This window comes from Eptatretus burgeri, chromosome 1 (assembly GCF_056783735.1).
Source record: "Eptatretus burgeri isolate ZD-2024b chromosome 1, Ebu_testis_v1, whole genome shotgun sequence".
Lineage (NCBI taxonomy): Eukaryota > Metazoa > Chordata > Myxini > Myxiniformes > Myxinidae > Eptatretus > Eptatretus burgeri.
The window spans coordinates 113,364,632-113,385,060 of NC_140961.1; the positions used below are offsets into that span (position 1 = coordinate 113,364,632).

Consider the following 20,429-nt stretch of genomic DNA (forward strand, 5'->3'; position numbering starts at 1 on the left):
CATTACTTTATTACTACTGTTATTGCTGTTATATGGCTCTCTCTCTTCTTATCAAATCAATCTCTTCCTATCTGCTTACATCCAATCATCAGCAAGGTCATGGAATCCATCATTGCTGTTGATATGAAATCTTTCCTATTCTCCAACAACTTCATCTCAGATCACCAATTTGGGTCAGACGATGTCACTCTACCTTGGACATGCTGCTTCTTCTCACTCAACAAAGTATGGAGGCCCTCAATGCCAGGCATGAGATCAGGGCCGTTTATCTGGCCATATCTTATGTTTGTGATAGTCTGGCATCCTGCCTTAACTCTCTGCCTATGACATTCAAGGTCAACTCCACACATGGCTTCCTGACTTCCTCTACTCTTTTAGCAATGTTTGGCATTCAACGGAATCCTTTCATCTCCTCCCCCTGTCAAGGCCGGAGTGCCCCAAGTCAGTGTTCTTAGCCAGTCCTATTCTTGATTTTCATCAAAGATCTCTCTGACTCTCTCAAAAATCCTCTATATGAATTTACTGATGACTCTCCCCTCTTCCGTGACATCCCTCATCCATCAGATAGGTAGGCTGCAACCTCTTCCCTCTCTTCAGGCCTTGTTAAAAAATCACAAGCATGTGAAACACTTGGAATACATCTTTCAATCCTAACAAATGTCAAACAAACTCTCACCATCTATCTCCAAGAGGACCATCTGGCAAACCCTCCTATCTACTTTCTCAACAATCCTCCTGAGGAAGGTTAGTCATTCAATTTACTGGGTCTCACAATCACTGATGATCTTTCTTGGGCAAACCACATTTCAAAGTTCGCCAAAAAAGCCAGCCGCCGACTGGGCATCCTCAATTGGACAAAGTGCTTCCTTGGCACACCTGAGCTCCTATCCACCAACAAGGCTTTGATCCACAGCTTGATGGGGCACTGCTCTCCCCTCTGGGCTGGCTCCCCTGCCTCACGTCTTACTCAGTCTGATGCCGTGGAAACCAAGGCCTTTATGATTATATTGCAATCTCCCACAGGAAGGTGAGTGTATGGGCATATCACTTCACCATAGCAGACAGGTCGCTGATCCCTCTGTCTTCTACTGCCTCCTCTATGGTCTTGCATCCTTTGCTCTTTCTGTGCTTTATCCCACCCACGTTTCTACAGGGCTCACACAGTCCACCATCCACCTCCTTCTGGTGAAACTACTTAAATCTAGGATCACTGCTCACCTCCACTCATTTGTTCCTCTTTTTCTCACTTGTGGAACCAACTTTCACATCCTCTTCAATCTCATTCTTCCCTCCAGGTATTCAAAACAGCTGTTCCCCACAATCTCAGATTATCCACAATCCAAAACCATGATATTTGCTACCCTCGTTAACCCCCTTCCCTCACCCTACCCAATCCCTCCTCCTTCCAAATTTTAAGTTTTCTCTCCCGAGAGTTCCCTTCTGCATCCATATTGTTCACCCCCATGCATCCTTTCTTGCCCCCCATTCCTCTGCACACCCATTGTTTTTCAGCCTCCCTCTCTCTTGGCATTTGGCTCTGTTGTTGGTGTTTCCCTCCTCTCTCTGCTGTTCCTTTGTCCGTTGTGTCCTGATCCATTCAATGTACTAACACGAGCTCCTCCATGAGCCTCAACTATGTGTACAAAAAAAGGTAAATCCCGTACCATCCCATCAACCTTCCTTGACGAGTTTATCAGCTACATTAATGGCACTTCATGCTGCATTCTGTCACGTGATTGTTGTTTTTTTGGCCCTCGTATCATATCAAATTCCATACTATCTAACAGCTGGCCATCCTTGATGGGTATCTCCACAAGTAAAAACAAACAAACAAACAACTTAATTGGTATGAAAAAAACACCATATAAAAATGCATTACAAAGTACTTAGGCGAGTACATAAAATGTATTTAAATTGTATTGCCAAAAAGCAGATCAATAATTATCATTATAATTCTGTATTATGCTGTCATTTTAATAGCGAACGCAGTGAGCTTCATAGTAAACACGTGCACGTGAGAGAATAGGAAACAACAACAACAACAACAACAACAACAACAACAACAACAACAACAACAACACAATACCCCTGGCTATTTGGAATCCGTGTCGTTAGATATGACCTTTTGCTTCCGGTTGTTGTTAAACGCTGTGCGGTGTATAAACACAATTGGGTTTTATTTCTATCTTGTGAATATTACTTAACGCATGCACATGAGAGAATAGGAAACAACAAAAACAACACAATACCCTGCCAATTGTGAATCCGTGTCGTTGGCTATGACCATTTTGCTTCCGTTTTTGTTTTGTTTCTGTTTTTTTTTTTTTGGTTTCCGGTTTTTATCATGGGGAATGATGCATGCTGGGAGATCATGACCGGAAGTGTTTATTTATTTATTCAATTATCTTTTTCCCAAAGTTAATTCTATACTTCCGAAAGTGATTTTTTTTCATGACAGGAAGTGTTTATTTTGTATTTAACATTACCGGGAGTGATTTTGAAACTCTTTCCGGAACTTTTAATTTCTTTTATTCTTGACGAGAAGTGATCGTTTATTTATTTATTTATTCAATTATTTTTTTCCAAAGTTAATTTTAATAAAGTTATCTCCCGCATCATCAAAAAATATTTTTTAATCGTGATTTACATTGTTTGATCGCTGATCCCGAATCCAGGCCGAAGTAACCGGAAATTGCGTCAAAATCATCAGCTGTGCGGCGCTTACATGTACCACGGTATCGTTGGCAAGTATACAGTTGTGAACAAGTTTTATGTAAAGTCAGAAGCGAATGTAAGAAGAATTCTACATTCGCTTCCAGGCTTTGCCTATTCCATATTAAATACAATTCTGACGGTTTTAAACGGTTTCAAAAATTATTCTGAGTTCCTCCTATTAAATCTTCAAAATCTTCTAAACACTATTTTATTTATTAATGAACACGGAAATATTCGAGTAAAATGGCGATGTTTATTTTATGCTTAAAAATGAATCGTTCTTTGTCTCTACACTAAATGTTTGAGATTTTAAAATAAATCACTTGAAGAAAAAAGAAAAAAAAGATAGCTCCAGCGAACTATACTGCTGAGGTTGTTTGCATTGATCAAATTCTCCCAAAGAGCACTTGACTGAATCGGGAATTGATTTTTTAATATTTTTTTTCGTTGCCCGATTTGAACGAAACTTGATACTGCACACCGCAGGTGAATGTTGAGTAAGGCGGCCCTAAAATGTTTGCGCTATCATGTACCGTTTTGGCTGTATTTCAGGAACATACGTATAAACATACATACATACATACATACATACAAGATGAGAGTTTTAGTAATATATAGATGAGCTGATGCTGCTCTTCATATTATACTTTAAAAATTTTAATCTCCCTTTTAACTTTTCATGAACACAGGAATGGACGCTGTCAACTGTAAGCGTGTAGAACACTTGGCAAATTATATCAACGTGTCGAACATGTACGTGTACCAAGGACCTGCTCCACGTATCCGTGCATACAATGTACCAGATGACTACAACACCTGTAAGGCTTATCCCACACCTGTTTCGCTTTTGTGTTTTTCCATCATACTTTGTTTCCTGCTCAAACATTTCCATTTTTGATACATATTGGTGTATGTACAATTTTGCAGAAAAGTGTGCTGGAAACTCTCGTACTTTTTTATTTTCTTTTATTTCAGTTCCTTCAAAATCCGTTGTTCAAAAGCTCTCCGTAAGTGCATGTTGACTCAAATCGACACTCACCAAAGATGATTTTTAGATGTTGATCTTCACCAAAAAAAATCTTAAAATCTCATGGATTTGATTCTGCACTTGAACAAAAAGCTGTCAACCAATCTTATTAACACATAATTTTATTTTGGTTAATTGTCTCCCAAACGTTTTTTTCTGCTCATGATGTGAGGACTCAAAGTTCAATTACCAATGACCATTTGTTTGTTCATTGTTTACTATTGGCATTGTAATTGTAGGTAAAACTATACCAATGTCTACTTGTGTCTTTGTCCTGCATGTGATAGCACAATTCTTAAATCAACCATGAGCCTTAAATCAAAATAATCTGGAGAGTTCATAGAACACGATACCCCACACAGTGTTATTTCAATTTTACTTTACTTTTCAAAAAATCTTCAATTTTTCAGTTTTGCTTTTATTTCAATTTTTTTTTTAATCTGATAGTTTAGCACTTTTGAAGTGGTCCAGAAGCAGTCCAAGCAACACCCTTATTTATACACCACCCCATGGAACCTTTATTTAAATCAAAGTACTGCACTGCAAAACTGGAGGTTTTTGGAAGTATTATGACAAGCAATTTGTGTTCTCCAGGCCATCCATCCATCCAATGGGAACATACTCTGTAGAAAGCATCAGTGCTGCTGAAGCAGTATCCTGGGCTATTGGACACAATCCTGGACAGGTTGCCACTCTGACACAGGATGCTCAAATGGCTCAATCATCCCAGAAAGCTGGCACTCATTTTGACATCAAGGATGACAGGTTGAATCAACCCCACCTGGTATTGATTCAACAGCTGAGCAGGATTGGAACTCACAACCCAAGGATCCCAGGCATAGTCTTCAAGTATACAATTCAATTTAAATAAAATAAAGACTGTAAAAGTCCTATATATAAATTCGGGGTTTTAACTGACGTTTTCCACAGTTTCTATTTCATCACCTTATCTACCACATTACGTTAGTTATTCGTGCCAGTTGCATCTGTCCATTATGGCATCCTTAAAAACAGTAAGTTTCCTGCTTGGAATGATTACCAATTTTGTTTAACAGGCAGACAGAGTAAAAATATTATCTCACTCCTCTTTGCACTTGTGTGATCGGGATGAATTCTGAGCCAAGGGACAGTGAAACAAAAGACTTGTCTTCCGATTTATGTTCCGATTTGTGTTTAAAATATAACAACCAAATGAAATAAGCTGTTCTTCGATCATAAACTGATTAGACAGATACACAGATAGACATACAGATGGACTGATGTGAACCAATTGCTTCACATCGCTTTTTGCTTCATGTGCGCGAGGTAAAATATTTTGTTTAAATAAAATAAAAACGTGCACTTTATCCAACTACTTAGGAAAACAAATAGCCTTTTGTATCAGGCAAAAATATTTGCCCACCTTTCAATCTTTGATGTTACATTTGGACATAACCAAATGAGAAGTTTAGGTGTGACCTGAAACATTCAGGTCTTCCTGAGCTATGGCAACTTGTCCTTTGGAGACGTTTATCAATAATTATGATGAAGCATTAAAAATTAGATCTGTTCTTATATCAATAATTAGATCTGTTCCTTCAACCATCTATGGAACAGGATTCAGTAGTGTTGACCATGGAGTTCTTTTAACATTACATAATGTAACAAAAATATAACTATAATCTTATTCACAAATATTTTACGAGTTTGTCATTCACAGTTGACAGTTACTTATGACTTGGTGTTGAATTTAAAATCACTGAAATCAGCTGACACTTTTACATGAAAATATATCGCCGAAGGAGAGGGTATTGCATTTGCGTCCATTTGTTATTTACGAAATCTAAAGATTTCGTAAGTATATTGATCACTTCCGTGCTCTGTGTGTTTGTTTGTAGGCATGATAACTCGAGAACGGAAGAAGCTACCAATGTCAAATTACACCACGTGATTCAGGAGGGTGATGGCTAGTGCTGATTAGATTTTCTTCAAAATCGGTCAAAGGTCAAGGTCACAGTGAGGTCAAACATCCAAAACATTCGATTTTTGATAGTTTGGTACAGAATCATCGTAGAAACTTCTGGTTTGCGTCGCTACCTTCTCGAGAGACAGCTTTTATTAGACAAGGTCAGAGGTCAAGTTGACGATTTCGTAAGTACCAGTCTATGACTGCTTGTTTGTTTGTTTGTCCGTATAGAACTTTCATGTTTTTCTCCGCAATTGCTTATCAGATTTAGAAGAAATTTTCACCATAGGTGCGCCTTCTCATGAAAAATGGTTGAATCATAATTATGACGTCATAGGTCATGTTGTGTGGCAGCCATGTTGTAAAAACAGAAAAAAAATTCAACTTCTATCTCTGAAACCGCACCAAGGAAAAAATTGAAACTTGGCACACGCCAAGTACTCCTCATGGGGAATAAGTCTGATTTTTTATGATGCCATAGGTGCCTTCATTATGACGTCATAATTGCACATGTAAAACACTACATCTGATCAGAATGAAAAATTTTGAGGGTCATCTTGGGATAAAATGGTCCACAGGAAAACAGTTTGATGACAACATCCGTCATGTGATTTGGAAGCCATATTTAAAAAAAAACAAAATAAACAAGCAGTCATAGACTGGTACTTACGAAATCGTCAACTTGACCTCTGACCTTGTCTAATAAAAGCTGTCTCTCGAGAAGGTAGCGACGCAAACCAGAAGTTTCTACGATGATTCTGTACCAAACCTCTCATAAAACATCCGATTTTTACCAGAATTTCGACAACCGAGTGTTACGCATACTAAACCATTACCAAAATTGAAGACAGTATTGAAATTGACTTTAAAACGAGCACGTAATGCTGTGTGTTACAATCCCCCGTAATTAGCATAATCTTCAGTTAAGCCTTAAGTTAAGCTTAAGTTAAGCCTCAGATACGACACCTGCCATCAATCTCAAAAATCATCCGATTTTTACCATAATTTCGACAACCGAGTGTTAAGCATACTTAACCATTACCAAAAGTGAAAACATAATTGCAATCGAAGTTAAAACGAACTCGTAACGTCGACCGAAGCAAAAATCTCCATTTCTCCACGCAATTATTTAATATTATTTTAGCAAAGTCACAAAACCGTAATATTCGGTGATCCACCAACAATCTTTACATAATCGATGGCTTAGCGAGTCAGGCATGCGAGGATAACCTTTATTGGGATAAAAAAAAACACTTTTAAACACCATCTTTATCGAAAACACCATCAGCGCGCACACGCAAAACCTTTACGTGGCTCAACGACGCGTCTGCTTGAGTGCGCTGCACCACGTGATGACCCATTACGCGGCGAGTGCAATATTTTTTATACAATCTTAAAACGTCTCCAAAACATCCGATTTTTACCAGAATTTCGACAAACGAGTGTTAAACATCCTAAGCGATCACAAAAACCGAAGACAAAATTAAAATTGAAGTTAAAACTAACTCGGAACGTCGACCGAAGCAAAAATACTCCATTTCTCCACAGGAATTTATGGAATTATGTTTGACCTCACTGTGACCTTGACGTTTGACCGATTTTTACCAAAATCTAATCAGCGGTAGCCATCGCCCTCCTGAATCACGTGGTGTAATTTGACATTGGTAGCTTCTTCTGTTCTCGAGTTATCGTGCCTACAAACAAACAAACACACACAAACAGAGGATGGAAGTCATCAACATACTTACGAAATCTAAAGATTTCTAATCTAAAGATCTGTAACTGAACGGTTTCGTAATAAAAAAAACATTCAAAAATCTTCTCTGAAGTGGCTGAAAAGATCGAGGTGAAACTGTACTCCTATGACCGCCTACCCATGAGGAACAAAAGCTTCACACATATTATGTCATAGGTCACATAGTTGGCAGCCATATTGGATTTACCCTAAGACCTAAAAAAAATTGTCTTTTACAGAATGGCTGGACAGATCGAGGGGAAACTTCACACAAATGTTCTCCAAGCTTTGGGTGTCCAAGTTTGTTTAGGAATAATTGATGGGTCACATGGTTTGGCAGCCATATTGGATTGAAGAAAATATTAAATAATGTTTTCTCTCGAACTACTTAATCAATCTATTAATTGTATTGATCTAGTATCAATTTATGATCTTGTATTGATGTTGAATACAAGTTTTGATTTTCATCTTGATCAGACGCATGGTCTGGCAGCCAGAGTTATTAATTTTTTTGATATGGGTTCTTTTTTTTTTTTTTTTGAATAAGGTTCACTTGGCTGTGCCTGGATGGTTTTGAGGGTGGAGGAGTAGCAGCTGAAATGCGAATCCTATCCAGGTTCCTCCTGATGATGTCATCTTTGCTTTTTGCTTGTTTGGGTTCCTTCTGATTATTCCAAATGCAGGACAGTTCTGATTTGGTCTTCGATGTGATTTGAATGGAATTTATTTTAATAAAGTACTAAATTAAATTGGATAATAGTAATAAATAAAAAAACGTCATGGGTTAGCGTAAGGTGTCCGATAAAAGTGCGGTTGCATTAAAGCACGAAATCTTGGTACCCAGTCATCACTGCCAGCTGTTATAAAGTGGCAGGTCTAATTGTCTCTTATTAATTACGCAACACACCAGTACACCAACGCCACACAAAAGAAGTCCTGGCAAGGGTCTGCAATCTCTAATTGCTCTTTTTCTTATTAACCTTTTGTATTTGTCAGAGCTTTGGTAATCATGTCCATGGGAGTCAAAGCTTGATACTCCTCTTCTCACTGAAAACTAGAATGACACTTGATAGAATGCTTACCTCCGCCAAGCTGAACGGTTTACATTTTGTATCCGACTGATAGGCTGGATCTGGATCTGTAACTGAACTAAAGTCGAATCGGCTTATTCTTGTCACCTAAAAACTCATCCACATCGTTTTGTCATTGTAACTCATCAACAATGTTTTAAAATATCAAGCTATATCTCATTTTTGGCCCCATCTCTCAATGGTGAAGAATCACTTAATAAACTAGAGGGGGAGCACTCGGTAGAGTGCAAAACCTCTGCCGCCAATACTGCTAGGTCACTCAAGTGAACCTGATATCCTATTCATTCAATTTGATGTCAACAGTGCTCACAGAGTTATAGTTTGCAACTTTCCCTTTTACTTTTAACTTTTACATACTCAATTCATTCATCATAACAAGATTCCTTGAGACAGAAATTGATTTTACGTGGGTATATCCACCTGAAGTTCCAAAATCAGCCGCAATTATAATTTTGGCATGTTTTTTGTTGGAAATCACTTATAACATGTAGAGATGCAAAAAAAGAAAATCGAAATTTTGTTGAAAAAAAAGTAGCAATATTTTTTTTTCTCTAACATTTGTTTTTTTTTGGGGGGGAGGGTTGGAAATCACTTAAAACATGTAGAAATGCAAAAAAAAAAAAAATTCAAATATTTTTTCAAAATGGCCGCCATAGCGGCCATATTGGACTTTGGACCAAGTCCAAAATCTAATGGCATGATCCATGGACCATACCTAATCCCCCCACCCAGTTTCGTCAAAATCCGTCGAGTTTTTCCGTAATACTGTTCACAAACAAACAAACAAACAAACAAACAGAAAGGGGTGAAAACAGTAACCTCCGATCTTCGATGGCGGAGGTTAATAAAATTATTGTCGACAGATCCAGATCCTCACCAAAATCGAATCGATTTGTCCTTCTCATACCCCATACCTGTCCACCACATTTCGTCTGAATCCATCCATAAAGTTTTGAGATATCATGTTGCATAACATTGTAGCCCCATCACTCAATGGTGATGAATCACTTTAAAATTCTCAGATCCAGATTTGGATCTTTTCCACAATTGAATAAATTCTTCCTTGTCACACACCCCGACTGTCCATCAAGTTTTGGTCAAATCCATCTCCAACTTTTTGAGATATCCTGTTCACAGACAAACAGGGGTGAAAACATAACCTTTACCCACCTTCGGTGGCAAAGGTAACTACAGCATTTCACAAATAAAAATATCAAGTATATCTGAACATTAGAAAATTGCAAGCACAAAAAACTAACACATGAGTACAGCATATACTCATATAATACTTATTCATGGAGTAGAATTTATTTTTCAAATTATTATCTACAGAACTAATGTGAAAGAAACATTTTACATGTGAATTTGCTTGCTTCTCCCACTGTGGAGATAACTTGTGTTACTGTTGATGTCTTTGCAGTGTGTTAATCCTAACCAGCATTTCAAACCTTACTTAAAGTGTGATCAACCTAAACGTTTGCACAATGCTGCCAATCGCCGCATCGACAAAGCTGTGCTCATTGTTGATCGGCAGTGGCTGGTGTCAAAGTAAGGTCAATGATCACGTATTTCATTCGTGGCTTGTGATTCCTTTTGAGGATCTTAAAGGGTTGCCTTTGCTTTCCTCTTTTTTTGTTTTTGCTCATTATCAGTTAACAATCACAAATTTCATTCATGGCTTGTGATTCCTTTCAGGGATCTTAAAGGGTTGCCATTGCTTTCATTTGTTTTATTCTTATTCTTTTTCAGGTGGCAAGGTAATGAGGAGTGTAAAGTTTGGTAAAAGCACTTCTTAGATATTGGTTTAAATTTTTGTAAAGGATATATGATCCTGAAAGTTAACTTATAAAAGGTTATTGCTTATGAAACAGCGAATGTTGTGGTTTGTATTTAGTGTCTGTAAATGTTCAGTAAGATATTACAGTTGAAATAGTTACTTCTGGCTTTTAGTTTTGCTGTGAAAGACATAGAACCGCTCACTACTACAAATCAGTGTGTCAGCTATTACAATTCTACCCACAAAAAATCCTCATAAACTGAATAAAGCATGCCTAAATAGGGTGAGTGTATGTGTGTGGTAAGTGTCTCTTATTGGTCAGTCAGAACTTTTGCATAATGATGTAATTTGAAGTCACAATTCCAGAAAAATCACAAAGCTGTCTGTAAATGTCTGTAAACGAGAGCATCCAAAAACTATAAGGGCAATCGGTAGAACGCACACCTCCGCCAAGCAATGCCTGATCCACGAGAATATATCAGGCCCATTACATCTTTGGAATGTCATGCTATATGTCTTTTTTGATCCCATCTCTCAATGGTGAAGAATCACTTTAAAAATTAAATAATTCTCGTATCCAGATCCGGATCCGGTTTTTCTCGAAAATCGAATCAATTCGTGCTTGCCATACACCCAAACTGTCCACCAAGTTTCATCCGAATCAGTCAACAACTTTTTGAGATATTGTGCTATATCGTTACCCTCATAACAAAAGTGCAGAAGCTTCATCAACAAATAAAATGACTAAGGCACTTTTGTTATGAGGGTGACGATATTTTAGTTTAGCCCTATCTCCCAATGGTAAAGAATCACTTAAAAAATTTTCAGATCCGGATCCAGATTTGGATCTTCACCAAAATCAAATCAATTCTTCCTTGCCACACACAACCAAAATGTCCACCAAGTTTTGTCCGAATTCGTCTGCAACTTTTTTGAGATATTGTCCCACATATCGTTTTTGGCCCGATCTCTCAATGGTGAAGAATCACTTTAAAACTTCTAGTAGCCAGATCCGGATCTGGATTTTCACCAAAATCTAATCAATTCGGCCTTGTCACACACCCAAACTGTCCACAAAATTTATTCTGGATCTGTCCACAACTTTTGAGATATGCTGCACACAGACAAACAAACAACTAAGAAGAATGCATCATGCAGAGCACGACACTTGCAAAACCCATAAAACAAATTTGACCTCAAAAATAATTAGTGGTTGAATTCAACGACCAAATATGCAACTCCTCTTCAAATTTCAAGTCAATCAGATGAAAATTGACAATTTTAGAAATTTGACCTATGTTGTCCTTTTGGCCTATGTTGACCTCGAAAATAATTGGTGGTTGAATTCAGTGACCTGAAATATTCAGTGAAAGTGACCTAACCCTAACCCTCTTCGTTTAGCCATCCAAATTCACCGTTTACCTCACAATATTTTTTCTTCAACCTTTCCTTCACCTAATCTTATGCAATCTTTATCAAACAAGTAATAATAATAATAATAATAATAATAATAATATTCATAATAATGATGATAATAAAAACGATCTCTTATAATGCTTCATCTTCCTCTTCCACACATGTGGTACTCTTTACTGTATCATAATTCACTACTCTTCTGCTATTTAAACAGACTGCTCTCAATTCGACCTTTCCTTCATACCTTGTCGAAAAAATCCAACTGTTACAACGTTTCTTCTCTCCATTCTCTTAATTCGCCTTCATTGCATTGATCAAGAAACGTCTTTAATTGCATTTCCGAACTAAAAAAAATCGAAAACCCCAGTTTGCTTTGCTTGTTTTCTTTCTATCAACCATTCCTTTTTTTCCAACTTCTGTGCCAATTCACCACTCTCACCCTCCCTCTCAAAGCAACCGTCACACTCTTCTCCAAGCTTCCTTCTTACCTTTCTCAAAAACTCTAACCTCACCTTTCTCCATCAACTCTCTCCACCCACCCTTCTCTGTCCATTCACCGCCCTCACTCACCCTTCTCAAAGTTGCCCCCATCACATCCAGAAAGCTGCCTCCTTCCCCTGAACTCTCTCCTCCATCTCATCACTCCACCTCCATTCCTCAACTGCCTACTGCCACCTCTCTTATTACTCCCCACTGTACCTCAACCCAGCACCAGAAAGTCTTTTCTCCTCCTCATCCGGTCCCTTTCCCGAGCTCTACTGCAGTTTCCCACAATCTTTCAACAACTCTCCTTACGTCCGCAATTCATTCCTTAATCTACCCTCCCCCTCCCTCCCTCCTCTGCATTGAAAGCCTCCTCCCCTCCCCTCCCCTGCACCCAAAGCCTCTTCCCCTCCCTCTTCATTAACAGTGTGGACCTCAAATATCTGGGGCCTTCACTCAAACCTGACATCTTTCAAAACAGGTTGCCACTAACAAACCAGACATAATCTGCCTAACAGAAACTTTCTTCCCTCAAGATCTCTCTGACTCGGTAGTATCTCTCCCTGGCTACTCCCTCCTCTGGTATGACAGACCTAAGCCTCATCCTGGTGGAGGAGTTGCTCTCTTCATCAAAGACTCTATTCCTCACTCTCCATGCACTGCCGTCACTCCCCAACACCCCCAGGAATACCCCTGGCTATGGCTTCCTCTCCACTCCCACCTCATGTTTACATGTGTGCTGTACCATCCACTAAACAGTGATGACCCCATTTACAACTCACTATCCAAAAACTTTGACCAACTTCTATTCTCTCCTCCAAACTCTCTCTTCCTCTTTTATAGTGACTTCAATTGACATCATGTCAGTTGGCTAGTTGTGGGTACCTCTCTCACCTGTCATGGCACCTCAGCAAAAGACTTCTGTGACTCATTGAGACTGACTCAATCGGTCAACTTCCTAACCCCGATCTCAACCAATGGTTCTCTCTCTCTGTCTCTCTCTCTCTCTCTCTCTCTCTCTCTCTCTCTCTCTCTCTCTCTCTCTCTCTCTCTCTCTCTCTCTCTCTCTCTCTCTCTCTCTCTCTGTCTCTCTGTCTCTCTGTCTCTCTGTCTCTCTGTCTCTGTCTCTGTCTCTCTGTCTCTGTCTCTCTGTCTCTGTCTCTCTGTCTCTGTCTCTGTCTCTCTGTCTCTCTGTCTCTCTGTCTCTCTGTCTCTCTGTCTCTCTGTCTCTCTCTGTCTTTTTGACAAATTTCCCCAAAAATATCTGCTGTTCTTCCTCCACTTCAATCGGTTCTTCTGACCACATCCTTGTCAAAGTGGACATCTCTCTGGCTGTGATTAGAGAACTGCCTCAGCACCGTCGAGTCTGGCATTTCACTCAGGCTCTCTGGCAGGCTGTTCTTTCTTGTTCCCGTCTTTTTATTCTCTTCCATTCCGTTTCCTTTTCTCAATTTTTGGGGGTATTTTATCCTCCCTCCCACTTCCTTCTCATCCCTTGGCGACTAATCTTCAAGCTCACAAGCTCTGCACATTTTAATTAAACAATTTTTGTCCTTATGCCTTATCATTTAAATATTTTAGCAATTAAGATATTCAGACAAATAAATGTGTTGAAGATATTCAGACAAATAAAGATATTCAGACACTCAGGGAGTTGAATACATATTGACTCGAGACGTTTCAGATTTTCATTATTGATTGATTTGTAAAGATTTCTACAAAACATAATTCCATTTTCACATTATGGGGTATTTTGTGTGGATCAGTGATAAGAAAAAAAATCTCAATTTAATCAATTTTAAATTCAGGCTGTGACACAGCAAAATGTGAAAAAGTCAATGGGTCTGAATACTTTCTGCAGTCACTGTATGTGTTGATACCCACTTATTTAATAACTTTTCTGTGTTGGATCAGGTTTTGGTTGTCATCGATTTGGGTTTGAGTATTCACTGCATTTTGAACATTTTTATTCCATTTCAGGAATTTCAGTCAGTCAAAATACTGCACCGGAGGGAATCATGGATACGACAATGAATTCAAGAGCATGACAGTAATATCTTCATTTGATTTTTTGGAATATTTTTGGAAGATAGTCAATGTATAGTCCCTTGTCTGATGGTGGTAAAGTTGATATTATTGCTATTAATGGAAACTAACTTCCTGTTTATCGTTCTGTCCTTATGTTCAGGCGCTTTTCATCTCATATGGACCCAAATTCAAGGACAAGACGGAGGTTGAGCCGTTTGAGAATATTGAACTCTACAATCTTATGTGTGGTAATTTCTACATTTGGTCAAATATCAAGTCAGGGAAACTCGTGCTCAAATTGTGCACACACAATCACATGAGAGTTTATGCTACAAGGTTAATGTAGATAGACCAGTTTCATCAAACTCGGTTTACTTGTCGTTCATTTGGGACAGAGGAAGTAATGGTCTCAAGCGAGAAAATAAGGGAGAGTCCAAATTCATGTCATGGGGGAGGGAAACAGCAGCGTCGTCGAAGAGTCCCACTCCTCATTGACATGCCTGGCCCACTTGTGCTCTGCAGCACACTGTCAGAACACGACAAGCACTATGAAAATGGCTATTCTGCAGTGTCGCTTTGTAAATGGGTAGTGTCGTGGTTGCAGTTTTGCTCTGTAAATGTGCACTAAAAAGAACCATTGGTTGCACTTAAAAGTTAAAAAGTTGGTTGTGCTTAAAAGCACGGTTTATGGTGCTTAAAAGCACGGTTGGTGGCACTTAAAAGCACAGTTTATGGCACTTAAAAACACGGTTTATGGTGCTTAAAAGCACGGTTGGTGGCACTAAAAAGCACGGTTGGTGGCACTTAAAAGCACAGTTGGTCACGCTTAGAAGCACAGTTGATCGCGCTTAAAAGTGCAGGTCATCACGCTCAAAAGTGCGTTTCATCATGCTTAAAAGTGCGGGTCATCACGCTTAAAAGTGCGGGTCATCACGCTTAAAAGTGCGGGTCATCACGCTTAAAAGTGCGGGTCATCACGCTTAAAAGTGCGGGTCATCACGCTTAAAAGTGTGGGTCATCACGTTTAAAAGTGCGGGTCATGGTTGGTTGCGAATATAAGCATGGTTCATTGTGAATATAAGCACAGTAGGTTGCATTTAAAAGCACGGTTGGTTGGCCTGACATCTTTCTTTTTGACATCAAAAACACAGTTGGTTGCACTTAAAAGCAAGGTTGGTTGTACTTTAAAGCACAGTTTGTTCAGCTTAAAAGTGTGGTTTGTTGAGCTTAAAAGCACAGTTTGTTGAGCTTAACAGCACAGTTTGTTGAGCTTAAAAGCACAGTTTGATGAGCTTAAAAGTGTGGTTTGTTGAGCTTAAAAGCACAGTTTGTTGAGCTAAAAAGTGTGGTTTGTTGAGCTTAAAAGTGTGGTTTGTTGTGCTTAAAAGTACTGTTGGTTGCCCTTAAAAGTATGTTTGGTTGCGCTTCAAAGCACAGTCAGTTGCATTTAAAAACACGGCCGGTTGAAAAGCAAGGTCGGTGAGGAATATGGATTAAGAATGAATGTGAAGAAGATAAAGACAATGGTCTTAAGCAGACCTAACTCTGGAAGTGAAAATTGAAGTGTCTGGACAAGTCCTGGAAAAAGTAAAAAGGTTCACTGAACCTGGGAAGATTTTTACAGATGACAGATGTATAATAGTGAGATCCGAAGGAGAATTGAGATAGCCCAGACCAGCTTTATTTGAATGAAGATTGTGTTAACATCAAGGAAGCTGAAGCTGAATCTTAGGAAAAGAATGTTGAGGTGCTACATTTTGTTTATTATATGCAGCAGAGACATGGACAAAAAATAAAGACACTTGATAAACTGAATGCATTTGAGATGTGGACATACAGTATGGGAGGTTGTTACAACATTTCTTACACAGACAGGAAGACTCATGAGAAAGTATTGAAATGGCTGGAGAAAAGAGAAAATTAGTGCAGAACATCAAGTAGAGAATGATACAATATTTTGGTCACAATTAGAAGAGATGCTAAACAGAGAGTTAGTTGTTGGAGGGAAAAATTGATGCAAAATGTAGGAGAGAGAGGTAGAGGAGAAAATGGATGACAGATATAATGGAATGAATACAGTTGACTTATGTAGAATGTGGAAGGGCATCACAGGATAGACAGAGGTGGAGATGCATGGCAGTCAACCTTCTGGGAAGAAGATGGCACCAACAAACAAATAAACGAACTGCTAAATGGAAGGCTTTTGAAAGTGACAAAAAGGCTATATGTGTTCTTCCGTGGTTAAGTATATAATTCAATTTAAATAGAATGAAGATTTTAAAGGTTATATAAAAACTTGTTTTTTCGGAAATTTACCCTTGTTGATGCAGCGTCTTTTACACCACCGAAATTTAACATGTAACATTATTCCTCATGCTTGTTTTTGCGTCCTTTTTGACATCATTGTGACAAAGTAAGTTTCCTGTTTGGAATGATTTTCAATCTTGTATGACTTCAAACAGGCAGAAAGACAAAAAAAATTTGAGCTTTATTCTCTCTGTGCTTGCGCGATCGGGATGAGATTCTGTATAAATTGCCAAATTCAGAACTAAAGTACTGCTTAATTTCAGGTTTGTGTTCCAATTAATGTTCTGATTCATGCTCAAATTGTAACATTCAATTGAAATTAAGTTGTTCCTCAATCATAAAATGATGATCGTAGACAGACAGACAAAGTGAACCATTTGCTTATTAACCCCACTTTTCACTTCGTGTTCGCGAGGATAAACTAATTAGGCATCACCAACTAATATATTTGCCAAGCAGGCAAGGTTCAGGTTCAGAGCGTTGCAAACTGGGAAGTCACACTAATTGGCAGTGCCTATGCTGTATTTTTGAATATTTCTTCCGACTTGAACATAATGCCTCTCCCCCAATACATCCCAAATACAATTGACTGGGGTGCATTGGGACACCCAGGCTTTAGGAGGGGGGTGGGGGTGAGGATGATGCTTTAACACGTATTCCTAATATTGCTACCTTAGACTATGCAACCTACTTGAGTGTTTTTCACCTGCGCAGTCGTAGGTATACAAGAGCTGTGCATGGTTGTTGTTGCTATTGTTGTTGTAGTTCTTCTTGGGAATCGATTTTTGAAATGTGCATCCATTAGTCAGACATCTGCTGGACCCCACCCACATTTGTTGCTTGAATCTACCCACAATAGCACCCAGACAAAAGAATATGGCCACCATCTTGGTTTCTGGTGAGCCTATAAGGCATTAAGCCTGGAGCCTCTGATGATTACATACTGCTCGGGTTTGTTGTTTCAAATATCCATTGGTTTTGTTTGGTTTTAATGTTACTCACGATAAGGGACCCCAGATAATCGAATCATATGTCGAATAAAATTATTAGTAAAGTTTAATCAAGCCTGTGAGCATGTATGGTTCGAGCCTCATTGAAAAATAGTGTGGGCCAAAGCCATTAGGCCCGTGGGCCACTGCTGATTAAACATACTGCCTGGGTTGGTTGCATCATATTTCCATTGGCTTTGTTTGGATCGAATGTTACTCATGATGAGGGACCCTGGAAAATATAATCAAAGGCAAATGAAAATTATTTGTAAGGTACAATCAAGCCCGTCAATATGCGCCGTACACGCCTCCCTAAAAAATAGCGTCATATCATTTTCTTGTGGCCCCTATTGGGGTTAAACAATCTGAGACCTTGTGATGAATCAGCTTGTTCTGATATCATCGTGGCAGAGGCTGACATGGATGATGTTCAGATAAATATTTTAATTGTGCATTAAATGTGCATTTCCCAATTAATGCTTGGAAATTAATGCTTTCCCAATGGAAATGTGGCTTTCCCAGGAAAGACCATGGCAGATAGTGAGGCCGAGAAGCTTGAAAGAAAGGACTTCTTCCAGAGGATTGTTGAGAAAGTAGATGGAGGTTTTCTCCAAATGGTCCTTTCAGAGAGACATAGTGAGAGTGTGAGATTTGTCAGGATTGAAAGACATGTTCCACATGTTGGACCAGTTTGTGATTTTACCCAGATCTGCAGTGAGCGAAGAAGCTGCTGCTTGCCGGTCTGAGGAATGACAGATGGTACGGCAGAGGGTGGAGTCATCAGCAAAGAAATTTAGAGGATTTTCCAGAGAGTCGGAGACATCATTGATGAAAACCAGAAAAAGAACAGGGCCCAGAACGCTGCCTTGAGGAACTTCAACCTGGACAGGAAGAGGGGATGAAAGAACTCCATTTCAGACCACACGTTGACTGCGGCAGGAGAGGAAGTCTGCGAGCCATGAGTGGAGATGGTCTTGGATGGCCAGTTTATGCCTAATAGAGATAATGTATGAGAAACACTTCAGTTGCTCATTGAGGATACAACAGTGAGTTGGTTGGATGCCTAGCTCTCGGGAGCACCGCCGGTGGGACTTCTTCGGACTGTCCACTGCAGAATCCTGCATGGCATCGATGTTGACTTGACTGGATTTCTGATGCTGGCCTGCCACTGTTGCTCTTGCTTTGGTTGTGCACTGTATCTTTGTGCTCAAAATGTTTCACAATACGTTGAATGGCACAATTTGTGGGTCCATCACATGTTCTGAGGTTGTTTCCCTGGCAGAACCTCCGGCAGATGTCTACATTTGATTTTGTCTTCTACCACAGAGCCACCATTTTTGCCTTCTGCTTCACTGTCAATGGCATAGTTGAGCTACTGAGCTAGAAATCCCAGGGAACAAATACACCACCAAACCCTCTGAAGGAAAACAGTATCTGTCAAAAATACAAAGAAATGGCAGGAAGTGAAAGTTGTGTCAATCTTTTTGAAACACCCTTGTATACTGTATATCTTGGTTTCCTATATTGCAATGGAATATTGCTCCAAAAATTGAGCAGTTTGTGGATCGTAATTTGATCTCATCATATTTTTCTGAATTGTGCACAATGTATTAAATTTTATTTTCATTTTTACTCCTGGAGGGTTTATCAATGTGAATGTCACATTTCACGGTGAAATACATTTTATTCATTTCTTCGTATGCAGCCTGTGGCACATTCGCACTTGCATCATAATTCATAACATTATTGGAGCCAATATGTTTGTACTTTAGTAACATATTGGCGCAATATATTTGGTCAAGAATAGCTTCGATATACAGGATGTTCACAATGCACCCCAGTTCGCATACATTGCTGCCTGCGTATAACATATATTATTTTATTACATAAAAAATGAAGCAGGCAAATTTGTATTAGTTTACATCCATCCATTTCATGTAACATACTTTTTTCATTTGTGTGATAAATGCATCATAATTTCGGTGTATAAATGCTACATCACAACCTTTGCTTATACTGAATTCCCATAACATGCAGTGAACTGTGTGTGCATTAGACATTCTGGAGATTGACGGTGCCCCTAATAATGGGACTCATGGAAGTCTTAACCACCTCCTGCGAAAACCTTCTTACATTCCAAAATTTCCTGAAGAGCTGCTCCATCCTGAATCATGTCAACTCACTACATACAGTTCCCAAAATTGTTCCTGCTCAACCCCCAACGATGTAAGAATATGTAGAGATGCATTTTTAGTTTACATTTCACAAAAATCCTGAATGAAAAACATTAAAAGTCAATTGCAAATTGTGCACAATGGAAATTGGTACATAACTTTATATTTAAAAAAAAAAAACATTTCAAAGGCTTCCAGAGCAATTGTGGAAGAGCTTCTTCTGATGGAGATTGGCAAAATGTTAATTACAATCATCCAAAGCAGGTGCACATGAATGGCCCATGATTATCATATTCATGTGATAAAAACATTTTGTTTTAATGGAAGAGTATGTAAACAAGGTCGGGATGGTCAAAATAAATTAGCATGTGAAACCATCCCAACATCTTTCTTTGAACAATGGTTGTTCCCTGTACATTCCTGCATCCATTTGCAACTAGAAAGTTCATTGAACACTTTACCCTGTGCAGTCTCGAGACAAAGGACATGGGAAAAGTCTTTTCAACTCTTGCTTTGTACATATGAGAACAATTGATATTTTATATGAGCTGCAATTTTGTCTGAATCTCGATATTCCCAAACTATGAGAGCACGAGCAGCAAATTTTATTGTTGCAGATGGCATAAAATTGCATAATATTTTGTCCAAGTACTGTTAAACTGGATGTTTTTGGAAGTGGCAAAAAAGTGATTTGTGTTCTGCAGTGTCTGAGTATATAGTTAAATTGAAGGAAAATAAAGGT

The 20,429-nt window shown here is 38.9% G+C and overlaps 1 protein-coding gene across 9 annotated transcripts in view; it reads left to right on the plus strand.

Annotated features, from left to right (window-relative positions):
- The window catches only part of LOC147035206 (ectonucleotide pyrophosphatase/phosphodiesterase family member 3-like), a 123,271-nt gene that overhangs the window by 82,265 nt on the left and 20,577 nt on the right, over positions 1-20,429 (plus strand). For 8 of the 9 annotated variants that reach the window (XM_085895371.1, XM_085895330.1, XM_085895321.1 and 5 more), the window contains 6 exons: positions 3,405-3,533; positions 3,691-3,722; positions 9,934-10,061; positions 14,170-14,239; positions 14,378-14,465; positions 19,570-19,739. In XM_085895371.1, the coding sequence (XP_085751497.1) occupies positions 3,405-3,533; positions 3,691-3,722; positions 9,934-10,061; positions 14,170-14,239; positions 14,378-14,465; positions 19,570-19,739 (617 nt within the window). The remainder of the gene's footprint in view (positions 1-3,404; positions 3,534-3,690; positions 3,723-9,933; positions 10,062-14,169; positions 14,240-14,377; positions 14,466-19,569; positions 19,740-20,429) is intronic. The other variant, XM_085895361.1, reaches the window with a different exon arrangement.